Below are 20940 nucleotides of genomic sequence, written 5' to 3'. Positions count from 1 at the left end.
AAACGCTAGGGATTAAATAGGAGGGGCCAGGGCAGGTGACTCACACCTCTGTAGTACCAAGACCAGGCACGTAGGAAGCCTAAAGTGAATGCTGCTTTGTGGCAAGGGAAGAGAGTGACTCCCATCTCCTCCTCCAGCCCTTTCTCAATGAAGATGGGGGAGGGGGAGCACAGAGCGAAAGACTCCTCAGCATAGGTTATTTTCTGCTTGCAGCCGAGCTCAATGCCTAGGGGAGTGGTTTGCAAACTTTTTTCTCATGATCCAGTTACAGAAAATTGTTGATGCCCCCAACACAAAATGATTTGACTAGAGTGTGGGCCCTGGGGTGGGGCTGAGGAGGAGAGCTTTGGGGTGTAGAAGGGGAAACCAGCTTTGTGGGGGTGTCAGGGCTGGGGCAGCGGAGCAGTAGGGGGCTAAGACAGCTTCCTGCCTCTCCTGGCACCGCAGACTAAGCTGCACCCCAGAAGCAGCCGGCAGCAGGTTCCCAGCCAATGGGAGTGTGGAGCTAGTGCTCAGGGCAGGGGCAGACCACGGAGCCCTGGATGCTCTCCCCTCCCCTACTTAGGAGCCAGGCCTTTTGCTAGCCACTTCTGGGGCACAGCGCAGTGCGCAGTGCCAGCACAGGCAGGTAGCTGCCTTAGCCCCCCCACTGGTCTCTTGACCCCCCTGCAGCAACCAGCCCCAGTGCCTGACATTCTACCACCCAGTGCGGGGTCGCAACCTGCAGTTTGAAAACCCCTGGCAGCAGCTGTCCCGAGAGTCAACACTGAAGAGGGATGGTGGAGTTGACAAGTTACTCTCCTGTTTGAATCAGGCGAGGTCTTCACTCACTGGAGGAATTAGCCCACCATCTTCCCACAATCACAGCAGCATAAGCACATCCATCAGGGAAGAAAAACAGAAATGGCATTTCAGGTAGGCATTTCAGGTCTTAGTCCATGCCCAAGGCAGGGTCAAAAGGTGATGTGATTGCTCCAGGCATGCAGGATACGTGACATCACCTACACTGGCTCTACCCACAGAAGCAGGATCACCCAATAAACTGCAAAAGTGGGGATTTGTGGTTCACTGAAAAAAAATTATCAGAGAGGTTCTGAGACATGCTCAGATCAGCATCTTTTGATCCTTTGTTAGTCAATGCCATGTAAGATAGTGGGTAACAAGAACTCTTTGTTTTCTTAGCTCTAGTTCATGCGCTTATTTAGCCAGTTATCCTCCAAAACAGTCTGTTAATATTTATCGATTAGCAATATTTATACTAGACTAGGCTTATACTTGATGTGGCAGGCAGTCTAGGTAATTAGCCAAGCCAAGAAATCAATGGAAGTCAACCCTACCCAATCTTGCCCTTGGCTAAAGATGATGATGATGACCATTTATATCGTATTTAATCAGAAAATCTTTACGGGCAGTAACTCAATTTAAGGAAGGTCTAGCAAACGCTACTCACAACATAACATAATACAATCTTACCTGCTAATACAGTAGAAAGCAATGAGCCTGAATAAATCAGCAAAACTTATTCCAGAGCCTTCCAAAGAAAAGGCTGCAAAGAAAGATTATGAAAAAACAGATCAGTCTTCCCATGCATATCCCAAGAAACCAGGCTTAATATAAACACACCTGGCTTTTGCACAGTGTAAGTAGCAAGGAGTTTACAGCATCAAACTAACTGCTGTTTAGTTAATCAAAACCAACTGTGCAGAACAGCATGTGTTTCAGTCAAAACATTCTAGTAAACATACTGATCGCGTGGACAGTGGGTTTGTTTTTACATTCCAAACATGTCCTAATCCTTGGAAAATTAAATCAAAAGAGATTACAATTGCACAACTTCTAACAGAACAGCCAGTCAACAACAGAGACCTTGTGTTATTCATCGTACTAATATAGACAAAAAATGTCAATGAAAAAACTCTTTTTCTTTCCTTTCTCTTGGCACCCGTCCTTCCAATTTTTTTGCCTCAATTACATTAGCAGCAACACCAGTAACCACTGATAAGGAGAGGTGGCAAATCTATGAATCATTTCCCTTTTCATACAGCTCTCCAACCAATTCATCCTAATGCTTTGTGAAAGTTGTTACAAATTGTTAAGCTAAATAATTTTTTAAAATAAAGTGATACTAAAACTTTTCTAAAAATGCAAACACTTACTTTAAATTCACAGAAATAATAAAGACCTTTACAATGTAATTTTCAAAATGATTCTGTATTGATATCAATATACATTTACAGATCATAGATATACAAATACAAGCTAGTGCAACTCCACTGACTTCAAGCTCGGAAGCAGCCATTCCTGTCAGTAGCAAATGTCACTCTAGTAAAGAAGCCATGTAAATAAAGACTCGAGGGAATGGTAATGGATAAACATAAAAAAGAAAAAACCTCAAATTACCAACAGACACTGTAGAAAGCTTAGGTCCGGATAGCTTTTCCTTCACAGATCATTCCTGAGGACAGCAGCTTAGCTGAAACTCTGTTGCTAAATTTCAATTCCAGTTTTGAACATGTTAAGATAACCCCCTTGTTCTATCTGCAGCTTTCAAAATGTGCTATTATCTGAGGCAGCAGCTTTTATATGCAGTTCTTCCTAGAACTCTTTTTCACTCTCTCTTTTCACAGAAATTGCTACAGTTTTGTTCTGAAGCTTACTGGAACCCCGCCATTGTTTTATTTCTGGTAAATAAGATACGGAACAAATAATACTTGCAATACATGAAACCCAAAGATTATTAGAAATGTCTCTCAATGGGGTTAAATTTCTGACCCTATAATTGGTGAAAATTACTCTTAGTTCTGAGAAACAAACACAAATTCTCCTTTGGGCCCATGGCAAAGATGTGCCAGAAGAGAAGTCACCCAGCAGAAGCGATGGCATCATCCGGGAAGGACAGATTTAAATTCTGGTGGGGTTTGATGGACGCCTCACAAGTGGAGACTGCCTATAACAAGCACTGAGCCCCCCATTTAGCATAGTATTTATGCACATCTTAACTTTAAGCACACGAGTGTTTTAATTGACTTCAGAGTGACTACTTATTTGCTAACAGCAAGTTAGGTACATGGTTTTTAACAATGGTGCAAGCAGAAACCATTTCATACCACTACGGACAGGGGTGGGGGCACCAGCTGAGATGAGGGGAGGAGGGAGAGAAAAGCCTCAGACCTGAAGCCTCCACACCCTCCCTGTCTCCTCCCCATGAACCATGGGATGGGTGGAGATGGGAGTGTCCCCTTTATCCTCCTCCTGCAGTATTGCAGACTTTGAACCACACTTATGCCAGAGAAGCTGCCTTCATTTGGCTGCCCAACGGCCCCACATTTTGCTCCTTCCAAGTTTTTCTGGTAAAGAAGTTCCATCTCGCTGGTCTGTTGTGCTGAACTTCTGGGTTTTATGTAGCTTGTTTAATTAGTTCCACACATTCCCGACCCTCTCCCCCACTAGTGTAGGTCTGCCCAGATAACTTTCAAACCCTCAGCAGAGGGGGTTATACACAGTTTGCACTGTTCTTCCCCAATCCTGCTTGATTTGCTGCTTTCAGCCTAGCACCCAGACACTGGATTTCCCTGATGGAAAGTGAATCTGGCCCATACAGTACAGCAAATAACTAAAATCTCCATAACACATGACTTACTATACGTGCTTTCTTTTATTGCGAATTCCTTGAGGCGAGAGCCAAATTCATTGGGAACACGGAGCGATAGGACTTTCTTCTGCATTCTTGTGGATTTCCTAACCAGAAAGATCTATCAGGAGGGGGAATAAAGTAAGAATTTAGACTTCTTTGCAACAGATGCTTTTCAAAGATTTTAAGGTCATTACAACCATCTAAATCTGACCTCCTGCATAACAAAGGCCACAGAACTTTCTCAAAATTCCTAGAGCAGAGCTGTTACAAAAATCATCCAATCTTGATATAAAAGTAGTCAGTGATGGAGCATCCACCATGACCTTTGGTAAATTCTCCCATTGTTAATTACTCTCACCATTCAAAAGGTGTACCTCAGTTCCAGTCTACAGTCAACTTCCAGCCACTAGATCATTTTATACCTTTTTCCGATAGATCGAAGAGACTATTATTAAATATTGGTTTTCCATGTAGCTGCACGGAGCTCAAATCTATTTAGCTTATCACTACAGGCATGTTTTGGAATCCTTTAATGATTCTCGTGGCTCTTCTCTAAAGCCTGTCCAGTTTCTCAACTCATTCTTGAACTGCAGGTTCCTGGATACAGTATTCTAAAAGTAGTCATACAATCACAGGGTTGGAAGAGACCTCAGGAGGTCATCGAGTCCAACCCCCTGCCCAAAGGAGGACCAATCCCAACTCAATCATCCCAGCCAGGGCTTTATCCAGCTGGGACTTAAAAACCTCTAGGGATGGAGATTCCACCTCCTCCCTAGGTAAACCATTTCAGTACTTCACCTCTCTCCCAAGGAAATAGTTTTTCCTAATATCCAACCTAGACCTCCCACACTGCAACTGGAGATCATTGCTCCTCAGTCTGTCACCTGTCACTACTGAGAACAGCCTCTCTCCATCCTCTTTGGAACCTCCCACTTCAGGCAGTTGAAGGCTGCTATCGAAAGTGACAAATACAGAGGAAAAATAACTTGTCTACACCTATTCAAGATTCCCCCATTTGTGCATCCCAGGGTTGCATTAATTTTTTTTTTTTTTGGGCTACAGGGTCACGCTGGGAGCTCATGTTCAGCTGATTATCCTCCACCACCTTTCTAGCTTCCTCTTCATCACTAACTTGTGTTCTTACATCCATTAACTTAATCGTGGAATTAAACTACATCTTTTAGAAAGATCCTATCTTCATTTTAAAAGACAAAGTGACAGAGTACCCACTGCATCTATCTGTATGCTGTTTCAATGCTTAATTACTAAGGCTCTGTTTTAGTCGTGGGCATTTTTAATAGAAGTCATGAACAGGTCACAGGCACTAAACAAAAATTCATAGCTTGTGCCCTATGCATGATGTTTGTTATCCATCCCTGAGTGAATCTTAGGGGGCGGCAGGGTTCCCTCCAAAGTGCGCACCTGTGCACAAATTCTAAACCCGCCCACCTCCTTCCCAGAGCCGCACAGTAACGCTCACCTTCCTGCTGGACCCGGAAGGCGAGTGGCTTGGCTGCTCTGGCGGATGGGGAAGGGGAGGAGGAAGTGGCAGCTGCTCTGCTCCAGTGGGCTGGGGCCACGTGGGAAAAGGCTGCTCTGGCAGTCGGGGCCAGGCTTGGGGCCATGTGGGGTTTAGTTGTTCGGGTTGCTCGGGCAGCAAGGGCCATATGAGAATGGTTGCTCTGCTCCAGGAGACTGGGGCCACGTGAGGAGCAGCTGCTCTGCTCCGGGGGACTGGGGCCAGGGCCACATGAGGAGTGGCTGCTCTGCTCCGCTCCGGGGGGTTGGGTCCAGGGCCACATGGGGAGTCCCCTGCAGGAGCAGCATCAGCTGTTCCCTTGCTCTCTAGGAGAAGCTGCTGCTACTGCCGCTCCTGCCTGGAAGCATCTCCTAGAGAGCAACGGAACAGCTGATGTGTCGGTCCCATGGTCGGGACCATGTGTCGGTCCCATTTAGGTCGGATGACAGGGACTCTACTATATTTCTGGCTTAAATACTTGTTTTTAAAAGTGGGAATGTTTTGTATTTATACATATTAAAGAACATTTAATTGTATGGACATTGAAGAAAGTATTTAAAAAATCTGCTTCCCAGGCAGTAGGATCCCTTTTTCACTGTTACTCTGACAACTGGCATTACTGTCCTGAACCGACTACCCTCAGGAATCTAAATCCTGAAACCTTCTCTTACAAAAACGGGGGCTGACATTCTGTGCTGAGCCAGCAGGAGGCTTGCAGCGGGTGCAGAAGGGAGGTGTTCTCTGCTTTCTCTCACTGAATTTTCTTTCTTGCTATTTCCGGGCTTAGTTCAATGTCTTATGAGCAATTGGTGCATGTGTAGTAAAGCAAACCGCCAGCACATGTCAACTTCTGAATAGCCATCTCTTTAGGCATCTATCTACTGTCTCGTATTATGTTCAATAAGGTATCAGCTGTGATTCTGGGGAAAAAAAAAGATTACTGACCCCACTAATGAAGTCAATAGCAAAACTCCTGTTCACATCAGTGTGGTCGAGGTTTCATATCTGAGATGAAATGGCCGACGGATGGATGTGGCTTTGGGGAGAGCGTAAGTGTTGTTTGAAAATGGCTATTTCCACATGGTTCATTATTATTATTCCTGTATAGCTGGTGCTCATGTCAGGATTTTACATCTGGAGGGCGCTGCATCTCTCTAGACGCTGACTCTCGCAGTGGAGCGCAACAGGCCCCCAGCACCACTGCAGAGGGGGGAAAGGAGCGCCCTGCCCCAGATGCCTCCTGCCTGTGCCAGTGGGTGTCCATGCTACTTGTGCAGCATTACACAGTGTGGCCAACTGGCCATGCAAAGGAGAAATCTGGGCAAGACACTCCCTGTGCAAGGAGACACCCTGCAGCTCCACATACAGAGGCATGGAGGTGGCCCTGGGGACCTCTCACCTGCTAGCCAGGAGTCACGTCACACCACTGGATGCCCTAGAACCATTTTGCACTCTAGTGGTGCAAAGGTGCCCTAAAAGCAGTGATCTCACTTCCCTACTTGGGCCTTAGCCCCAGTGCAGATAGGGGACACCATAGCTTGCTTAGAGCCAATGAAATGGCTTTGTGGTGCTCCCCCCAAAAGCTCACAGCATAGGGGCCTTCTGGAGGAAAACTAGAGCAGTGCTGCACTGACACAAAAATAAGTCACAGTGCTATGACTTCTGTGGAACTGTGGGCAGTACAGAGTTGGAGCAGCCTGGAGGCTCAGCTAACATACAACAGCAGCTGGACTTGCCTCAGGGAAGGTGGAAAGTACAGAAGGCTCAAAGGGGGCTTAGATACATCTTTCACTCTTTCAGCGTTCCTGCTTTGATGTGGTCATGCCTTGGGATCCTAATAAAAGCTGAGATGCTGTAGTTCAAACTGTTCTGCTGGATCATGCTCTTGATATTGCTAGCAAACCCTCCAACGTCCCTTTGGTGTTTTGAATTCCGACAGTAATCATAGGACTGGAAGGGAGCCCGAGAGATCATCTAGTCCAGCTGGGGGTGGATCAGGGAGAGGACTATAAACAGAGGAAGATGGCTACTTAAAATTTTGCAGTATTAATTTTCTTTTTTACTTGACTTCATATTAAATAAACACTTAAAGTCATGCACCCTTTTATTTATCGCTTGTTATACTACTCTTCTTCCATAACACTTTAAAGTGTGTGTGTGCGTGTGTAAAATTTGTTAATAACTTGGGTGCCATGGTGACATACATCCAACCAAGCACACATGACCTCAATACAGGTGTACATGGATGGAAAATCTTAGAGGGAACACTGGGGGAGGCAGGAAAGGGGCAGAACAAGGGGTGCCACAGAAGCTCAAGGAGGGGCAGCAGTGCGGGACCCCTGCAGATGCTGGAGGGAGGGGTATTTCAGGGTGGTTGGTAGGGCTGCTGGACTGCCTACCTGGCCCCTTGCCATACTCCTGAAGCGTGACATGTCCTTCCCTTTTCTCCTAGCTCCACGTGCTCTCCCCACCCCAAGCACCTGCTCCACAGCTTCCATTGGTCAGGAACCACGACCAGGGTTTCCTATAGGTGCGTGCCAGTGTAGGCATGCACCAAGAATTTTAGTCCTGCCCACCTCATCAGTAGAGCCATGCAGCTGCAGCCCTAGTGCACCCGGGGGTAAGGCAGCAACTGGGCAGCCACCACATGGCTTGCACGGTGGCTGCTGGAGCTGAAGCCTGGCCCACGGAATTAAAAATAGCACTGTGGCTCCGGCTCCAGTCCTGGAACATGGGGCAACCGCCCATCACATAGCCCAGCCCCTGGGAGCAGCTATGGCTGTGTGGCATCTCCTAGGGCCAGGACCACAGTACTAAAAATAGCACCACAGCCCCAGCTTGAGTCCCAGTACACAGGGCATGCTCCCCTCCCTGTGTTTATAAGGGGCTTTTAATCAAGAAAGAAACTAACTTTGGTTAAGCAGATCCCTTTGCAGGCTTAGGGCAGAAGAAAGAAGAGGTGTTATCAGAGAGCCAAATAAGGCTCCTGAATTAACACACGGCATCTAATCCAGCTTCAGCTCAGGCTAGAGAGGTCTGAAGTCCCCAAGGCCCATACACTGGTCAACAATTAATGGTATGAAGCAGCAGACTCCACCCTGTCCGCTCCCATTTCTGCCAAGCCCCCATTGGGGTGCACCTGGAGAAGTAACTGTCTCCCTCACATTTACACTAGCTGGGAGCTCTCTCACCTTGGGAGAATTTTCAGTTGATCTTAATTAGGCCAGGTCTATACTAAAGGGGAAGGTCAAATTAAGATATGCAACTCTAGCTACGTACCTTAATTCGAGTTGATGCACCTTAATTCAAGTTTTCGTGCTGCTCCACAGCAGGACACTGATGGGAGCGAATGCTCCTATCAGTTTCCCTTACTCCTTGCGAGGAGCAGGAGTACCAGCATTGACAAGGGTGCCCTGTGAGTTCAAGTTAGCAGGTCTTTACTAGATCTACTAAATAGACCTCTGGAAGGTCCATTGCGTCAACATCAATCTTCCATTTAGTGAAGACATAGCCTTAGGCCCGGGTCTAGCCCAGAAAAGTTCCTCCTCTGTGTCCGATCAATGGAGAACTTGAATCTGTTACAGCACCAGCTAGAGAGGCAGGGCGCCATACATATCAGCTCACGCTTTTGGCCCTAGTTCAATCCAGAGAGCATCAGCCAAGATGCTGATGATCACATTATGGAGATGGCTCATCCAAGATTCTAACTCTGTGGCTCTGAGGGATGATTCTCCTTTTATCAGAGGAAGTATGTAACTTGCTGCTGAACGTGTGCAACATTAGGAAGAGAGAGTTTAAATATGAAAACATTTAAGATTTGTCTCTTACTCCAGGGGGCTGGGACTGCAGAATTTCCACGGCTTCAGAGTCATTCAGGCCAAGCTGCAGCCACACAGGATGGGTGTGGAGAAGTTTATCTAGTATGCTGAGTTTACTGGAGAGACTGTCATAGCCAGAATCCCGGGGACAGCCTTTTACATCCTTTTTCTCAGGACAGGTATTATCCATGTCGTTAAGCAGGCTACGAGGAAGAGAATGAAACAATTAAAATATAGGCAAGTACATTTCTCAAAGAACAAACCATTCTGCAAACAAGGAATTCTCGTAATGACAATTAGCCATACTCAACTGGGAGGTTCGGAGGGGGTGAATTTTACTCGTGTAAGCATAGCAACGTTAACTCTAGAAGAAGCAGCATTGCAGCCATCAGCAATGCACTGCTTGCTTATGAGACGATGCCTAAAGGACGTCAAGAGAGAATGCTTGCGTCAAGGGAGATGCACATACATTAATGTACCGTATTTTCCGGCGTATAAGGCGACTGGATGTATAAGACGACCCCCTAATTTTTTAATTAAAAGATAGGGTTTCATCTTATACCCCAGCGCCCCTCCGCCTCCCTGGCTTTGCTCCCGGTGTCCCTGGTCTGCTGGAGACGGTCCCCAGCAGACCAGAGGCACCGGGAGCAAAGCCGCAGCAGCTTTGCAAAGCCTCAGGGGAAGCCGGCGGGGGGGCAGCACAGGCACGCCTGGGCTGCCCCCCCGCCGGCTTCCCCCGAGGCTTTCCAAAGCCGCGGAGGAGCCCACCCCCGCTGGCTTCCCCCGAGGCTTTCCAAAGCCGCAGAGGAGCTCCGGCGAGGGGGCAGCCCAGGCGTGCCTGGGATGCCCCCCCGCCCGAGCCCCTCCGCGGCTTTGCAAAACCTCGGGGGAAGCCGGCGGCGGGGCATCCCAGGCGTGCCTGGGATGTATACCCGGCGTACAAGACGACCCCCGATTTTTGGGGGATGTTTTTTAACATCAAAAGTCGTCTTGTACGCCGGAATATACGGTATCCTAGCTTCCCACTTCTTTACCAGTGGGTTAAATACACAGGTCATACACGCCTTCTGTGCTATATGTAAGAAGGTTAAACATGACAATCACTTATTTTAAGTCAGAGAATGTTTATGAGAAGCTCTCGCCACACAAACCATTCCACATGCCATGGTACAAGTATCCACACCTCCATGATCTAGATACACAAAATTAAGTTTCAGAAGCTCATTGCAGAGTTGGCCTCTCACATGGACACAAAAGATTATGGACACAGCAATTTAAAGTGCCTTTCTACCCAGGCCAAAGGCTCTCTCTGATTTACATAAACTAATGCTTCAGAGGAGGATCAGCACCAGTTCATCTTATCAACCCCACACAAGTAAATTGGGAATAAAATCTGTCCCTTTAAAAAAATAACATTCCCTACTGGTTTTCTGAATGGCAGATAGAAGGAAGACACACTAGTCATGTGTCAACTGTGGCTATAGTACTAACATTCCGGAAGACCAGCAGAAAAATGTTTATACAACTGGCAAGTCATTTATGTACAGCTAATTTCACCACCGACAGTACGGGTCAAATCCAGCCAGCCTTTCACACCACTAGAAAGCACTTTCTCCTTTACACTAAGGCAGTGTAAATGAGAATCAAGCGCTGCTTCTTTGCATTTTCTTTAATAAATGGTTCACAAATCAAAGGAATAAGTTCTGTTCCAGAGAGAAAGGAGTTACAGATATACAGTCTAAACTGGATAGGTGCTGGAAACTCCTGGGGACAGGGCCTTGTTATTCTTTGAAAACAACAGTACCTTAACAATGAACAGAAAGTCAAAAGGGTATTTATTTTAAACATTGATAATAAAAAGTTGCTGCAGCATACATTGTGCAATAGCAGCAAATGACATTTAATACATTTAAAATTATTTAATAACTCTCTGTTTTATAATAATATCTTCTGGTGATATCCAAGTCAATAGAATATGTCAAGTAAAACAGAAAACCAAAATAGAAAATCAAAAACAAATACAAATTTGCATGGAAGTTCTGTAGGTTTTGCACTAATTATTTTCAAATCCCGCTAAAAAGACTTATGATGAAACCTAAGGAGACTATAACACACATGGGCATTAAAGAAAACCAAACATTTTGCCTAATTTTTTAGTGCTCATGAAACCCCTCAATTATGAAGGAAATACTTGAAGGTAAGAGCAGAAACAAACGATCAGCTGTGCCCTAACCACAATTAATTCGTGGCAATGAATACACAGCACAGGTTGAAACTTGTAATCAGTATGATTTACAGCCTGTAAGCAGAGGGTTGGAATGTGTGTCCACGTGCATGCGCATACCCCCAAAGCCCAATGTGTCTGTTTCCCCTCAGACGGTCAGCAACTGTGGGGTTGTTAGTTAGTTTCTCAATCCTCTCTGGATCTCTTGCTTTGACCCTGTAACCTGCATTCCTGACTCTGGTCTTTTCATTTTTAATCCCCCATCATCTGTTCATTTCTGGCCTCTGCAGCCCTCTTTCTCCTTTAGCTGCTTTTGTGATCTCTGCCCGCCATTGCTTAACTTAAGATCAGATGAACTGTTCAGGCATTATCATTACAGACCACCTCCTTATAGATTACGTGATCTGATGGAGAGAAATAATTTAGTTTTGTTAGTCTCAGAAGTGATGGAATAAATCAAAGTAAAATAACAAGGATTCTGTTGCAGTTAGCACCCATGTCTAAGCATGCTGGACTTTGGAAATCAAAATTAGTTTTTGGGCAGTGAAACCAAGAAAACCTCACTGGGAATCTCATCAGAACTACAGAAATGGAAACTGACCAGTGTTGGTTTTAAAACACCTGCAGTTAGAAAACTAATATGAGATCAGTGATATCTAAGAAAGAGACACTTTTTCAAGAGAGGGCACAGAAGAACAGCTGTTCCCTTATACAAAATGGGGATTATAGAATCTTTAAGGGTTCTTGCCCATTCCTAGGCCAAGACCCTTGCAGAAAACTGTCTTCTCCGAACAGGAGAGCAAGACAGGGACAACCCAAATGTGGGAGATCTGGCTGTTTATATAACAATGAGTTTAATCCACAAAGGTTAGGAAATTCAGAGTTGAGTCCTTACTGTTCCCTAGGACTGTAGCAAACAGAATGGTGGGTCTGAATCCCAGTTACACTAAGGTCCTTTATATCACCTAGGCAGCACAAAAGAACTTTAAAGCAATCTTTACATTTAATCCATGATCACTATAAGTCTGTGGTAATAACTGCACCTACAAATTTATCCGAATTGTGAGCTCAACTGTAAAAAGTATGTGATATTTGATTAACTTTCACAGTAATCTATAACAAATGTTGACAGGAAAAGGTACAAAAGGGAGACTAAAGTAATCTAAATTAAACAAAGAAACCTACTGGTATAACTCAACAAAAGGGATGTAAGCGACTAATTGACTAGCGACTAACCAACCCATCAGAAAGAGGTAGCGGGGGAGGAGGGAAGAGGTAGTGGTGCTGGGGGGAGCCAGCTTAAAAGCCGGTTCCCCCCAGCTCCATTGGAGGGGGCAGGGGTGAAACGGAAGTGTTCCATCTTTGAAACATACAAGAGTCCCCGCTGGAGATTTTGTACATTTCAAAGCAGAAGCGCTGCATGGAGCCTGGGGCCAGAGGGACTCAGGAAATCCCCTGTTGGTCCGGGGCTCCACACGCAGTGTTTCAATCTTTGAAATGCACAAGAGCCCCTGCTGGGGTTCTTGTACATTTCAAAGGAGGAACGCTGCAGGGCACTTCTGCCTTTGAGATGTAGCAACAGCCGGGTGGGCTCTTATCAACTATTCGATTAATCTAATTTTAACATCCTCTCTCAACGACTGTATTGAAATCATGCTTGGTAAAAACACAAGACGTGGAACTGGAAAGTAATGAATCAGATGAATGTATATTAAGTCAAATTGGGGCACAAATAATAAGAGGATGGGCTATTCCATCCATCACTACATTTCTGGATCCTTTAAAAAAAACTTCAAGGAGAAAAAAAATGGAATAGACAAAGGCTACTGGAGGCATCATTTCTGCCACACCCACTGTCTCCTGGGTTCACAGAACTTCTTTGTCCCAATCCTGAGCAATGCCCTGATCAGACCAGGCCACACAAAGAGATGCAGATGTCATCTCCACCCAGAGATGACATTGTGGGAAGAAGGGGACGAGTGAGAAGAGGTTTGCTGCTTGGTTTGTACTAAGCATGCTCAGTAACATTGCTGAAGCAGTCTGCCCTCAAATCTACCCCTACCCCCAATCATAGGCATGGGTCACAACGCCACCCCTACAAGCTGCAGCAGAATCCCAAGCACCACCTAAGGTAAAATGAGTTCAGACTTTTACTAAAGTAGCAGAAACAGCTCTAGCTCATACCAACTAACTTCTTTTACCCAAAAGAACAGCTATTACACTCTTTGAAGATTGTCAAACAAGAGGGCTTTTCCCCTTTAGCTGAGGAAGTATTAAAATGTAAGTAATAATTAGTGTTTGAAATGTCAAGTGTTTCCCCTTCATTTCTTTCCCTATAATAAAAAGATGTTAACAGGTGTGTTTGCCATACTGTACTAAGCAGGCTGAGGTCTCTGTATACTGAACTGTGAACCTTATTTAACTCTATTTAATACAGGACAACGACTGTGTTATGCTAACACCTTTGAGCCATTTATTCCTTATACAACAGATCTCATTGCACTGCCAGAATGGTGTCCAAACAGCCGTGGCGTAAATGGGAATTAGGTCCCGTATCTGTAGTCATAAATCTTAAACTCTCTCTGCCCTGCAAAGACAGAGGGTCCCCCGCTTTTTTAAACAGGAGCTCATGGTTATCTATAGACTTCAACCTGCAGGCTAGGAAATGTTCTATAGGAAGGACATACAAAAGGGCCACTACTGACTGTGTGTGTTTCAGAGACCTTGCTTATGCTGCTCTAATTGTAGTTTCAATAAATGAGCTGCTGTCTCCTAAGGTCTTATAAGGGCATGTCATCACTGCCTCACAATTCAGAGTTTAGGGGTATGAAGTGCAACACACATTGAAGAGCTGCACTGGAACTCCCCTGTGTGGACACTGCAGGAATGAACTAGACCAGGCCATTTGAAGAGGACTGTTAGTGTGAACTAGGAACCTTTTAGTTCATGCCTGCATCGTCCACATGGGGGAGTTACAACAAAGCACTTTGGTGTTCATGGCTATTCAACCCCCCCCCCCCCCCACCGGCTGAACTGCTAGGCAGTTTAGACATGCCCTAAGTCCAAAGTCAGGATGTTAAATTCCATTTAATTAGTTAACTAGTTAAACTTAGTATTTAACCAGTTAAGTGATTAAATGGGGTCGGGTGGGAGAAGAAAGCGTTCCAGAGCACTGGGCCTGCCCTGGCCAGGCTGCAGCAGCCCCCACGCCACGGGCAGGGGCGGTTCCAGCCCAGCTGCTTACGCCCCCACTTGGGCTGCCAGCTCCAAGCCCGTAGCCTTGTGCAGGACTGAAGTGGCAGCAGGAGAAGGCGGAAGAAGAAGCGGAGGCCTGCGGACTCCCCACCCTCACTGCCGCTTTCACACCCCTCCCCTACGAGGCTGCCAGCTGCTCCCAGCCTGTGAAGATGCACCCCTGCAATGCCAGAGCTGCCCTCCACCCATGGGGACCGTTCCCATTACCTGTCCACACCCCTAGTCTAAAGCCTTCTGTGAAGATTTGCTTCAATGACAGCTATCGATGTAGCTGTACTGGTCCTACCTGGAGTGTTGTGAGAAAATAACTGTTTTCACTAGCGCTCTGCTAGGGGGCAGCGTGGATGAGTGGGGTTATAGCAAGGCCCCTGCTAAGACAATCCCTAAGAGGACAGTGGAGCTTTCCCTCTTCAACATGCACAGAAAACACATGGAGGCTGTTCCTTACACTGCACCTTAAGGTTATGTCTCACTGCAGAGCTAACTCGGTGATCAGCAGGTTTGCCTAGCCCAGATGTGAGCAGGCACACTGAAAGGAAAGCAGCCTGCCTGTCCTGAAGCAAGCAGACTTTTAACAGCCTCGTCAGCACCAAAGCTGCCAGGGTTTCTTTTCGACCTGGTGTTCGAGTTGAAAACTGAACACCTGGCAACTCTAGACCAATCCCACAACTGGTTTTCAGGCCACTTTTACTTTGGCTCCACTCCACAGATGCTTTAATACGAGAATGACGGGTACCATGGTCTCTAGTTGGAGACAAGAAAAAGGCCATGTCTTGAGTCTGACTCTGGACCCTCACACTTCCCTGACAGTGCAGTGTAAGGAAGACCTGCCACCACACCTCCTCAACGGGACTTCACGCAAATGGCAAAGGCCTGCACAGCAGTCAGTGCAGCAACTGGCTGCGTAACTTTCCACTGTAGACAGCAAATTCCTCACACAACAGTGGTGATGTGCATTCCCCCATCCTGTTCCTCTCCCATCCAACTGGGTCAGGACAAGGTTGGGGAAAGTAGGAGGAGAGAGGGAACAGAGCTGCAGACGTGACTGCTTCCTCTCCTCCACTCAGGAAGGACTGCATGCTGCTAGGATTGGAAGGAAATGGAAGGGGCCTAGTGATTGAAAACAAAAACAAATCAGATGACTATGAACCATATAGCTTAGAATACGACATTACGAAAACACGTTACAAAGTGGCTGTGACAAATGTAAATAGGGTTGCCAGGTGTCCAGTATTGGACCGGACAGCCCAGTATTTGAGGCATGTGTCCATTTTTTTTTAAAAACACTCAACAACTTTTGGGGTGTGTTTGTTTTTTTTCTTCTCAGCCAATTTTTTCCACGTCGTGTTCAGTATTTTTTGTGAAACTATCTGGCAACCCTAAATGTAAACCACGTTTAGACATAAGGCTTCTGCTCTTAATCAGTTTAAAAAAAAAAAAAACCTGCATGAGACTCCATTTGTAAGAGGCAGGGCCAAATTCAGCCTTCTCAGGACAATACTGAGGAGAGAGAACTGGCTGTCAGCAGCAGCCAAACGGAAGACCCCTGAGCAGTGCAGTAGGTACAAAGCAGGATGTCTCAGAGGGCATGGAGAGCAATGAGTGCCCCATCCTGTTACTGTAACAAAGTACAGTTTGCCCTTCCCCCTCAAGCCTGCAGAATAAAGGTAGCCACCGATCAAAGGGGTAGGGCAACACTAGTTACCCTCCCCCAAGATGCTGATAACATCTCTAAGGCCACATAACTGCTGAAATGAATGAAAGCTAAAACTTCAATTTGAACATCTTGTCAGAGCTAGGTTTAGAACATAACTAGAGGCACCAGCAGCCAGGTACCTGAAAACCACACACACAGACCTCGGTTTCATGATCATTGAATTTGAATCCAGAGGACAAGTTAAAAGTGCCTGAATGCGCACCTTCAACAGAAATGGCAACTCTGTAACTACAGAGATACTAATGGGTATGCAATAAGAAGTCATTTCACTACCTTATAAAAGACCACATGGATGAGAAAATGTTTTACTGATCTGATAAAAAAAAAAGATATTATCTCATCCACCTCATGCCTCTAATGTACTGGAATCAACACAGTAACAACAACAGGGCATATTATAAAAGATTAGTTAGTTAGAAACCAACCTATCTACTCAGGTTAAACAGAAGCTCTGAATCTGTTACTTCCCTTTTACAGCTAATATTTCACCTTAATGGAGTGTATTTCTAGATCTCAGGATTGCTTAAAAAAATACATTAAAAAAGAAAAGAAAATAGCTATGGGCCTAATATTTACCAGACAATATCTATTTCACTAACTTTCCAACAGAAAGCAACGGATTTAGTTTAACCATTACAACAACAGTTACTCGGATTCATTTAAAAAGAGTCAGAACTTTATTTGTACTGCAACATCTTTCTTTAGCCTTCCCAAATTTCGACAGCCTACTGTTCTTACGTTTAAAGAAATTTTAAACAAACTTCACATACATCTCACAAATACTTTAATACAATAGTCATTTTATAGCAGTCGATATTTTACTACTACTAAACTGTGAAGGCAAAAACAGTCACAGGTTATTGAATGAAAGTTCCACTGAATATTCACAAAGCTGACTGAAGCAATGAATACTTTTAACATGTACAATGTAAACGCTAGATGCATTTCTACAGCCAGCAGTAATATGTTAAGTTGTTTCTGCATCTGAAAGTGCATCTGTTTCCTCATAACAAACAACAAAAACCTAGGAACTGTGAGTGCACAAAGTTCAACTGCTTCTGAAAGAAATTAAAAACATACATACAACTTAATCAACAGACACGCCCGCTGCCCACAGGCAAACACCTTCATTACCTACAATCTTTTGTATTCGTAGGAGGAAAACTAATGACTATGACAGAAATTTCACCTTCCTGAATAAAGCAGTGCAATGAAAACAGTCTTGTCATTTTACATTGCCAGGATCTATTATATTATACCTTTGTGAAACAGTGGATCCATCTTCCAGCATGAGATCTGTCTGTACCATCTCTTGTTTCAATTCTCCAATTTCTGAGGCAATTGTGTCAATGAGCTAGACAGGGACAAAAATAGTATGACGTCAAACAAGTGGAAGAGGCGTGGAAACAGAATGGACAAGTCGAGTCACTAGAGATTACAAACCCTTTCCCCCCCCCCCCATTCTATTTGGACTTCCCTTATAATAGAAAAAGGGCAAGGGACAGACTGTGCTTGTTCTTGGAGGCAGGACAATTGAAATTTAACAATAGTATATAACATTCCCAAAAAAATCAGATCAGATTATTCTTTTAATTAGTTATATTAATACCATAGTTTCAACAGGCATGGACATAGTAAGGTATTGATTTTTAAAAAATGGCTTGACTACTCTAACATTCAATGCTACAATTTAAAAAAATAAATAAAACATTTTAAAAACCAAAAATCTTCAAAATATATTTCCACAAAACCATATTTTCAAGATTCTTTGGTAAAAAATAAATATATCTGCAGAAATGAAAGAACAATTATTTTTCATACTAACTTCTGGACTGAAGCCAAACAAACCATATTAGTTAAAGAATTCTCTGTTCCAGTATTTTAACCGAGAGATCAGAACTAGACTTCAGTTTACGGTTAGTACGAAATCTCAGTGACTAAGCAACTATGAGAATTATGGCATAAATGAATCAATAAGACCAGCAGAATTAAGCCCCTTGTACTTAGAACTCTGCATGGATACAAAATTTTGTATCAGTATCTATATCCGTAAAAATGAGCTGCAGGTATAAAATGGATATACACAAATTTCCAGAACTCTGCATATGCTTCCCATAGCAATAGCACTGAAGAGTGTTTGGTACATGATGCATGTGAGATGGAAAATACACAGAAGTCAAATTTTAACAAAAATAAAGTAGCCAAGAGTAAGCAATAATAATAATAAAAAAAACCCTACACATCCCCAAAAGAATGAACAGAACAGGCAATCATCTTGTAATTCATCCCATCACCCAATTCCAGCCCTGACAAACAGAGGTTAGGGACACCATCCACTGATGCTCTCCCCTTGCTCCCTCAGACCTTCATTGTGCAACGCCTACTAAATAGTCATCATGAAACTTTGGAGACTATCACATGAACTGCAAATAACTGAAACCAAAGGGTTTTCAATGGAGCCACCCTCCATCCACATATTTTAGTCCAGCAGTTGACATACCTGAGTTGTCTTAACTCTGCACTTGAAAAAACTACCCTTCTGTCATACAGATGTTGTCCCCAGCTAACCTTTTCTTAGCTGCATTAGAAGGGAGTAAAACACTTTTTCTGAATACACCCAGAACACATGGCTGTACAGTCCCTTTTCAGAGCAGAACCACACTGAGGTCTTTCAAAACATTTAAACTTTGCACAAGGATCTTGGCATGTGTTTATAGCCTCCTATACCAGGTCCCAATACTGTCAACGCCATTACTGCAGTCAGTCTGTTAGTAAGATGGCCTAGAACAGGGCTACTCAACATGGGGTCCATGGGCTGCACGCGGCCCACGGTCCATTTGTTTGCAACCCACAGTGCAGTTTGGGTTTACGTGGGACTCAATACGCGGCCCGTGGGTGGGATCCTTTGAACATGGCCTCCACTGGGAACACGGTCCACAATGGCGAGTCAATAAAATGGTCTTCTGTTGATATGCGTTTTTGTAGTTCAATTGCTGGACTGTCATTGCTCATTAAAAGTGCTGTCATATGGGTGGAAATTGGGTAAATATTGCATTTTATTAATATCAGAAGAACTGACTTAAATGGGGCCTCTGTGTTGTGTATCTTGCCTTAATCTTTGTATTCATGTCCTTCAATGGGAAAGAAGTGACTTGCATAAGTATTTGCATGTATATGCAACCACACTTAAGCTGCGGCCCTCGGCATGTGCTGTGAATATCATTGTGGCTCCCGGGGCTTCCAAGTTGAGTAGAACTTCCAAGTGTAATTACAATTTTTATCACTATTTTTAAAACCACGCTAGTCAGTGGGAGCAAAGGATGTGCAGCCATATCTGAGTCAAATTTCTCTAACAGACTAACTTTTAGTCCCTCACTTTTGAATTGTTAGCCTTTATTTTCAATTGCAAGAAACATTCAAAAAGAGATGGAACGTTCAGACTGAGTCAAATTATTGAAGTTGAGCTTTTATATACAAGTAAAATAATTACAGTGAAACCTTTGTTATCCGGCACTCTGTAAACCAGAAAACTTTGTTAATCGGCATTGCCCCCAGCCACAATACTGTCACCCCAGCCACAATACTGTCACATCTTTCGGCGCACAGGCCTGGCTTGGTTTACAATGATTAGCTTAACAATTTTTTATTTAAGTAGTACTAATCATCTTTAACTCAAAATAGAAATGGGAGACCAACTGCCTCACACTACAAAACTACCAATATTAAAAACTTGAGTTTTATTTTTGTCCATTGGTTTTTCCTAGGTTGATGGGACCCTCAGATAACCAGAATTTTTAGTTAATCAGAATGCCCTAATCTCCAAGCGTGCTAGATAACACAGGTTTTACTGTATTGTGTTAGTTTTAGAGGGATAGACTCAGCTTGGAGAGGAAGGAAGGTAGAAAGAAATACCACTGTAGTTTCTGAGTTTATAGGAATTCAAATAAGTGACTCACAAATTATAGCTAGGAAGAGTTACCTAGTGTTGCTCGATTCCTTAACTCAGAGAGGCGGGGGGAAAGAACCCTTTTTTGGGTTGGGGGCCACTGACCCACAGAAAAAAAAAATCAGTCGGGGGCCACACACAAGTTAGAAGAAAAAACACACAAATACACCCCCCCCCAAAATAACCTCACTAACGTGGCCTCCCAATTGAGAAACAGAAAGACACTCCTGACATTCCCCTTGCACACCAGAGCCTGGGGGAGCCAGGCTAGTAGATTTTATGGGGCAGTGGGAGAGTGAGGGCTAGAGTGCCACCGTGGGTTCTCCAATGCTAAGGGGGAACTCTGAGCCTTGAGGGGACAGATCCAGGCAAGCCAGGGGCTGCATCTGGCCCCCGGGCCTTAGGTTCCCCACCCCTGCCTTAATTCATTTTTGTTTTTAGAAAACAAAATGAAATGTCCCATGCTTCATTTAAATCATTTCTCTGGGGTGGGGCTGGAGAGGAGGGGTTCAGGATGTAGGCTGTCCCAGGGAGAGAGGACTACTCCAGTCCTCTCTTGCCGCAGCAGCTTGGGACCAGGTAAGAAGCACCTGTCCATGGCCGCTGCAGCTCCAACGGCCACAGCCAGGTTGGGGGGCAGTCTGTCTCTGTGTCTCATACATAGTAGACAGCTGTCCCTTTCTCCACCACTGCCCCCTGCTCGCCCAGTGGGATCATAGCTGTTCTGGTCCCCATTCCTGGTCCCTTGCTCTCCTTCCCCCCACTCCTCTGTGGTAATTCTACAGCAGGGGCAAGCAAGATTCAGCCTGTAGGCCGCATCGGGCCTG

The 20940-nt window shown here is 44.7% G+C and overlaps 1 protein-coding gene across 4 annotated transcripts in view; it reads right to left on the bottom strand.

Annotated features, from left to right (window-relative positions):
• Window positions 1-20940, bottom strand: part of RIN2 (Ras and Rab interactor 2) — a 128046-nt gene that overhangs the window by 33439 nt on the left and 73667 nt on the right. For all 4 annotated transcript variants that reach the window (XM_075925778.2, XM_075925779.2, XM_006118559.4 and 1 more), the window contains exons 3-6: window positions 17427-17521; window positions 8982-9174; window positions 3641-3752; window positions 1474-1546 (exon numbers count right to left, since the gene is read on the bottom strand). In XM_075925778.2, the coding sequence (XP_075781893.2) occupies window positions 1474-1546; window positions 3641-3752; window positions 8982-9174; window positions 17427-17521 (473 nt within the window). The remainder of the gene's footprint in view (window positions 1-1473; window positions 1547-3640; window positions 3753-8981; window positions 9175-17426; window positions 17522-20940) is intronic.

This window comes from Pelodiscus sinensis, chromosome 3, assembly GCF_052426305.1.
Source record: "Pelodiscus sinensis isolate ZL-2025 chromosome 3, ASM5242630v1, whole genome shotgun sequence".
Taxonomy (NCBI): Eukaryota; Metazoa; Chordata; order Testudines; family Trionychidae; genus Pelodiscus; species Pelodiscus sinensis.
Note: the sequence above shows the minus strand (reverse complement) of the source record. Positions and strands in the feature narration are given on the sequence as shown.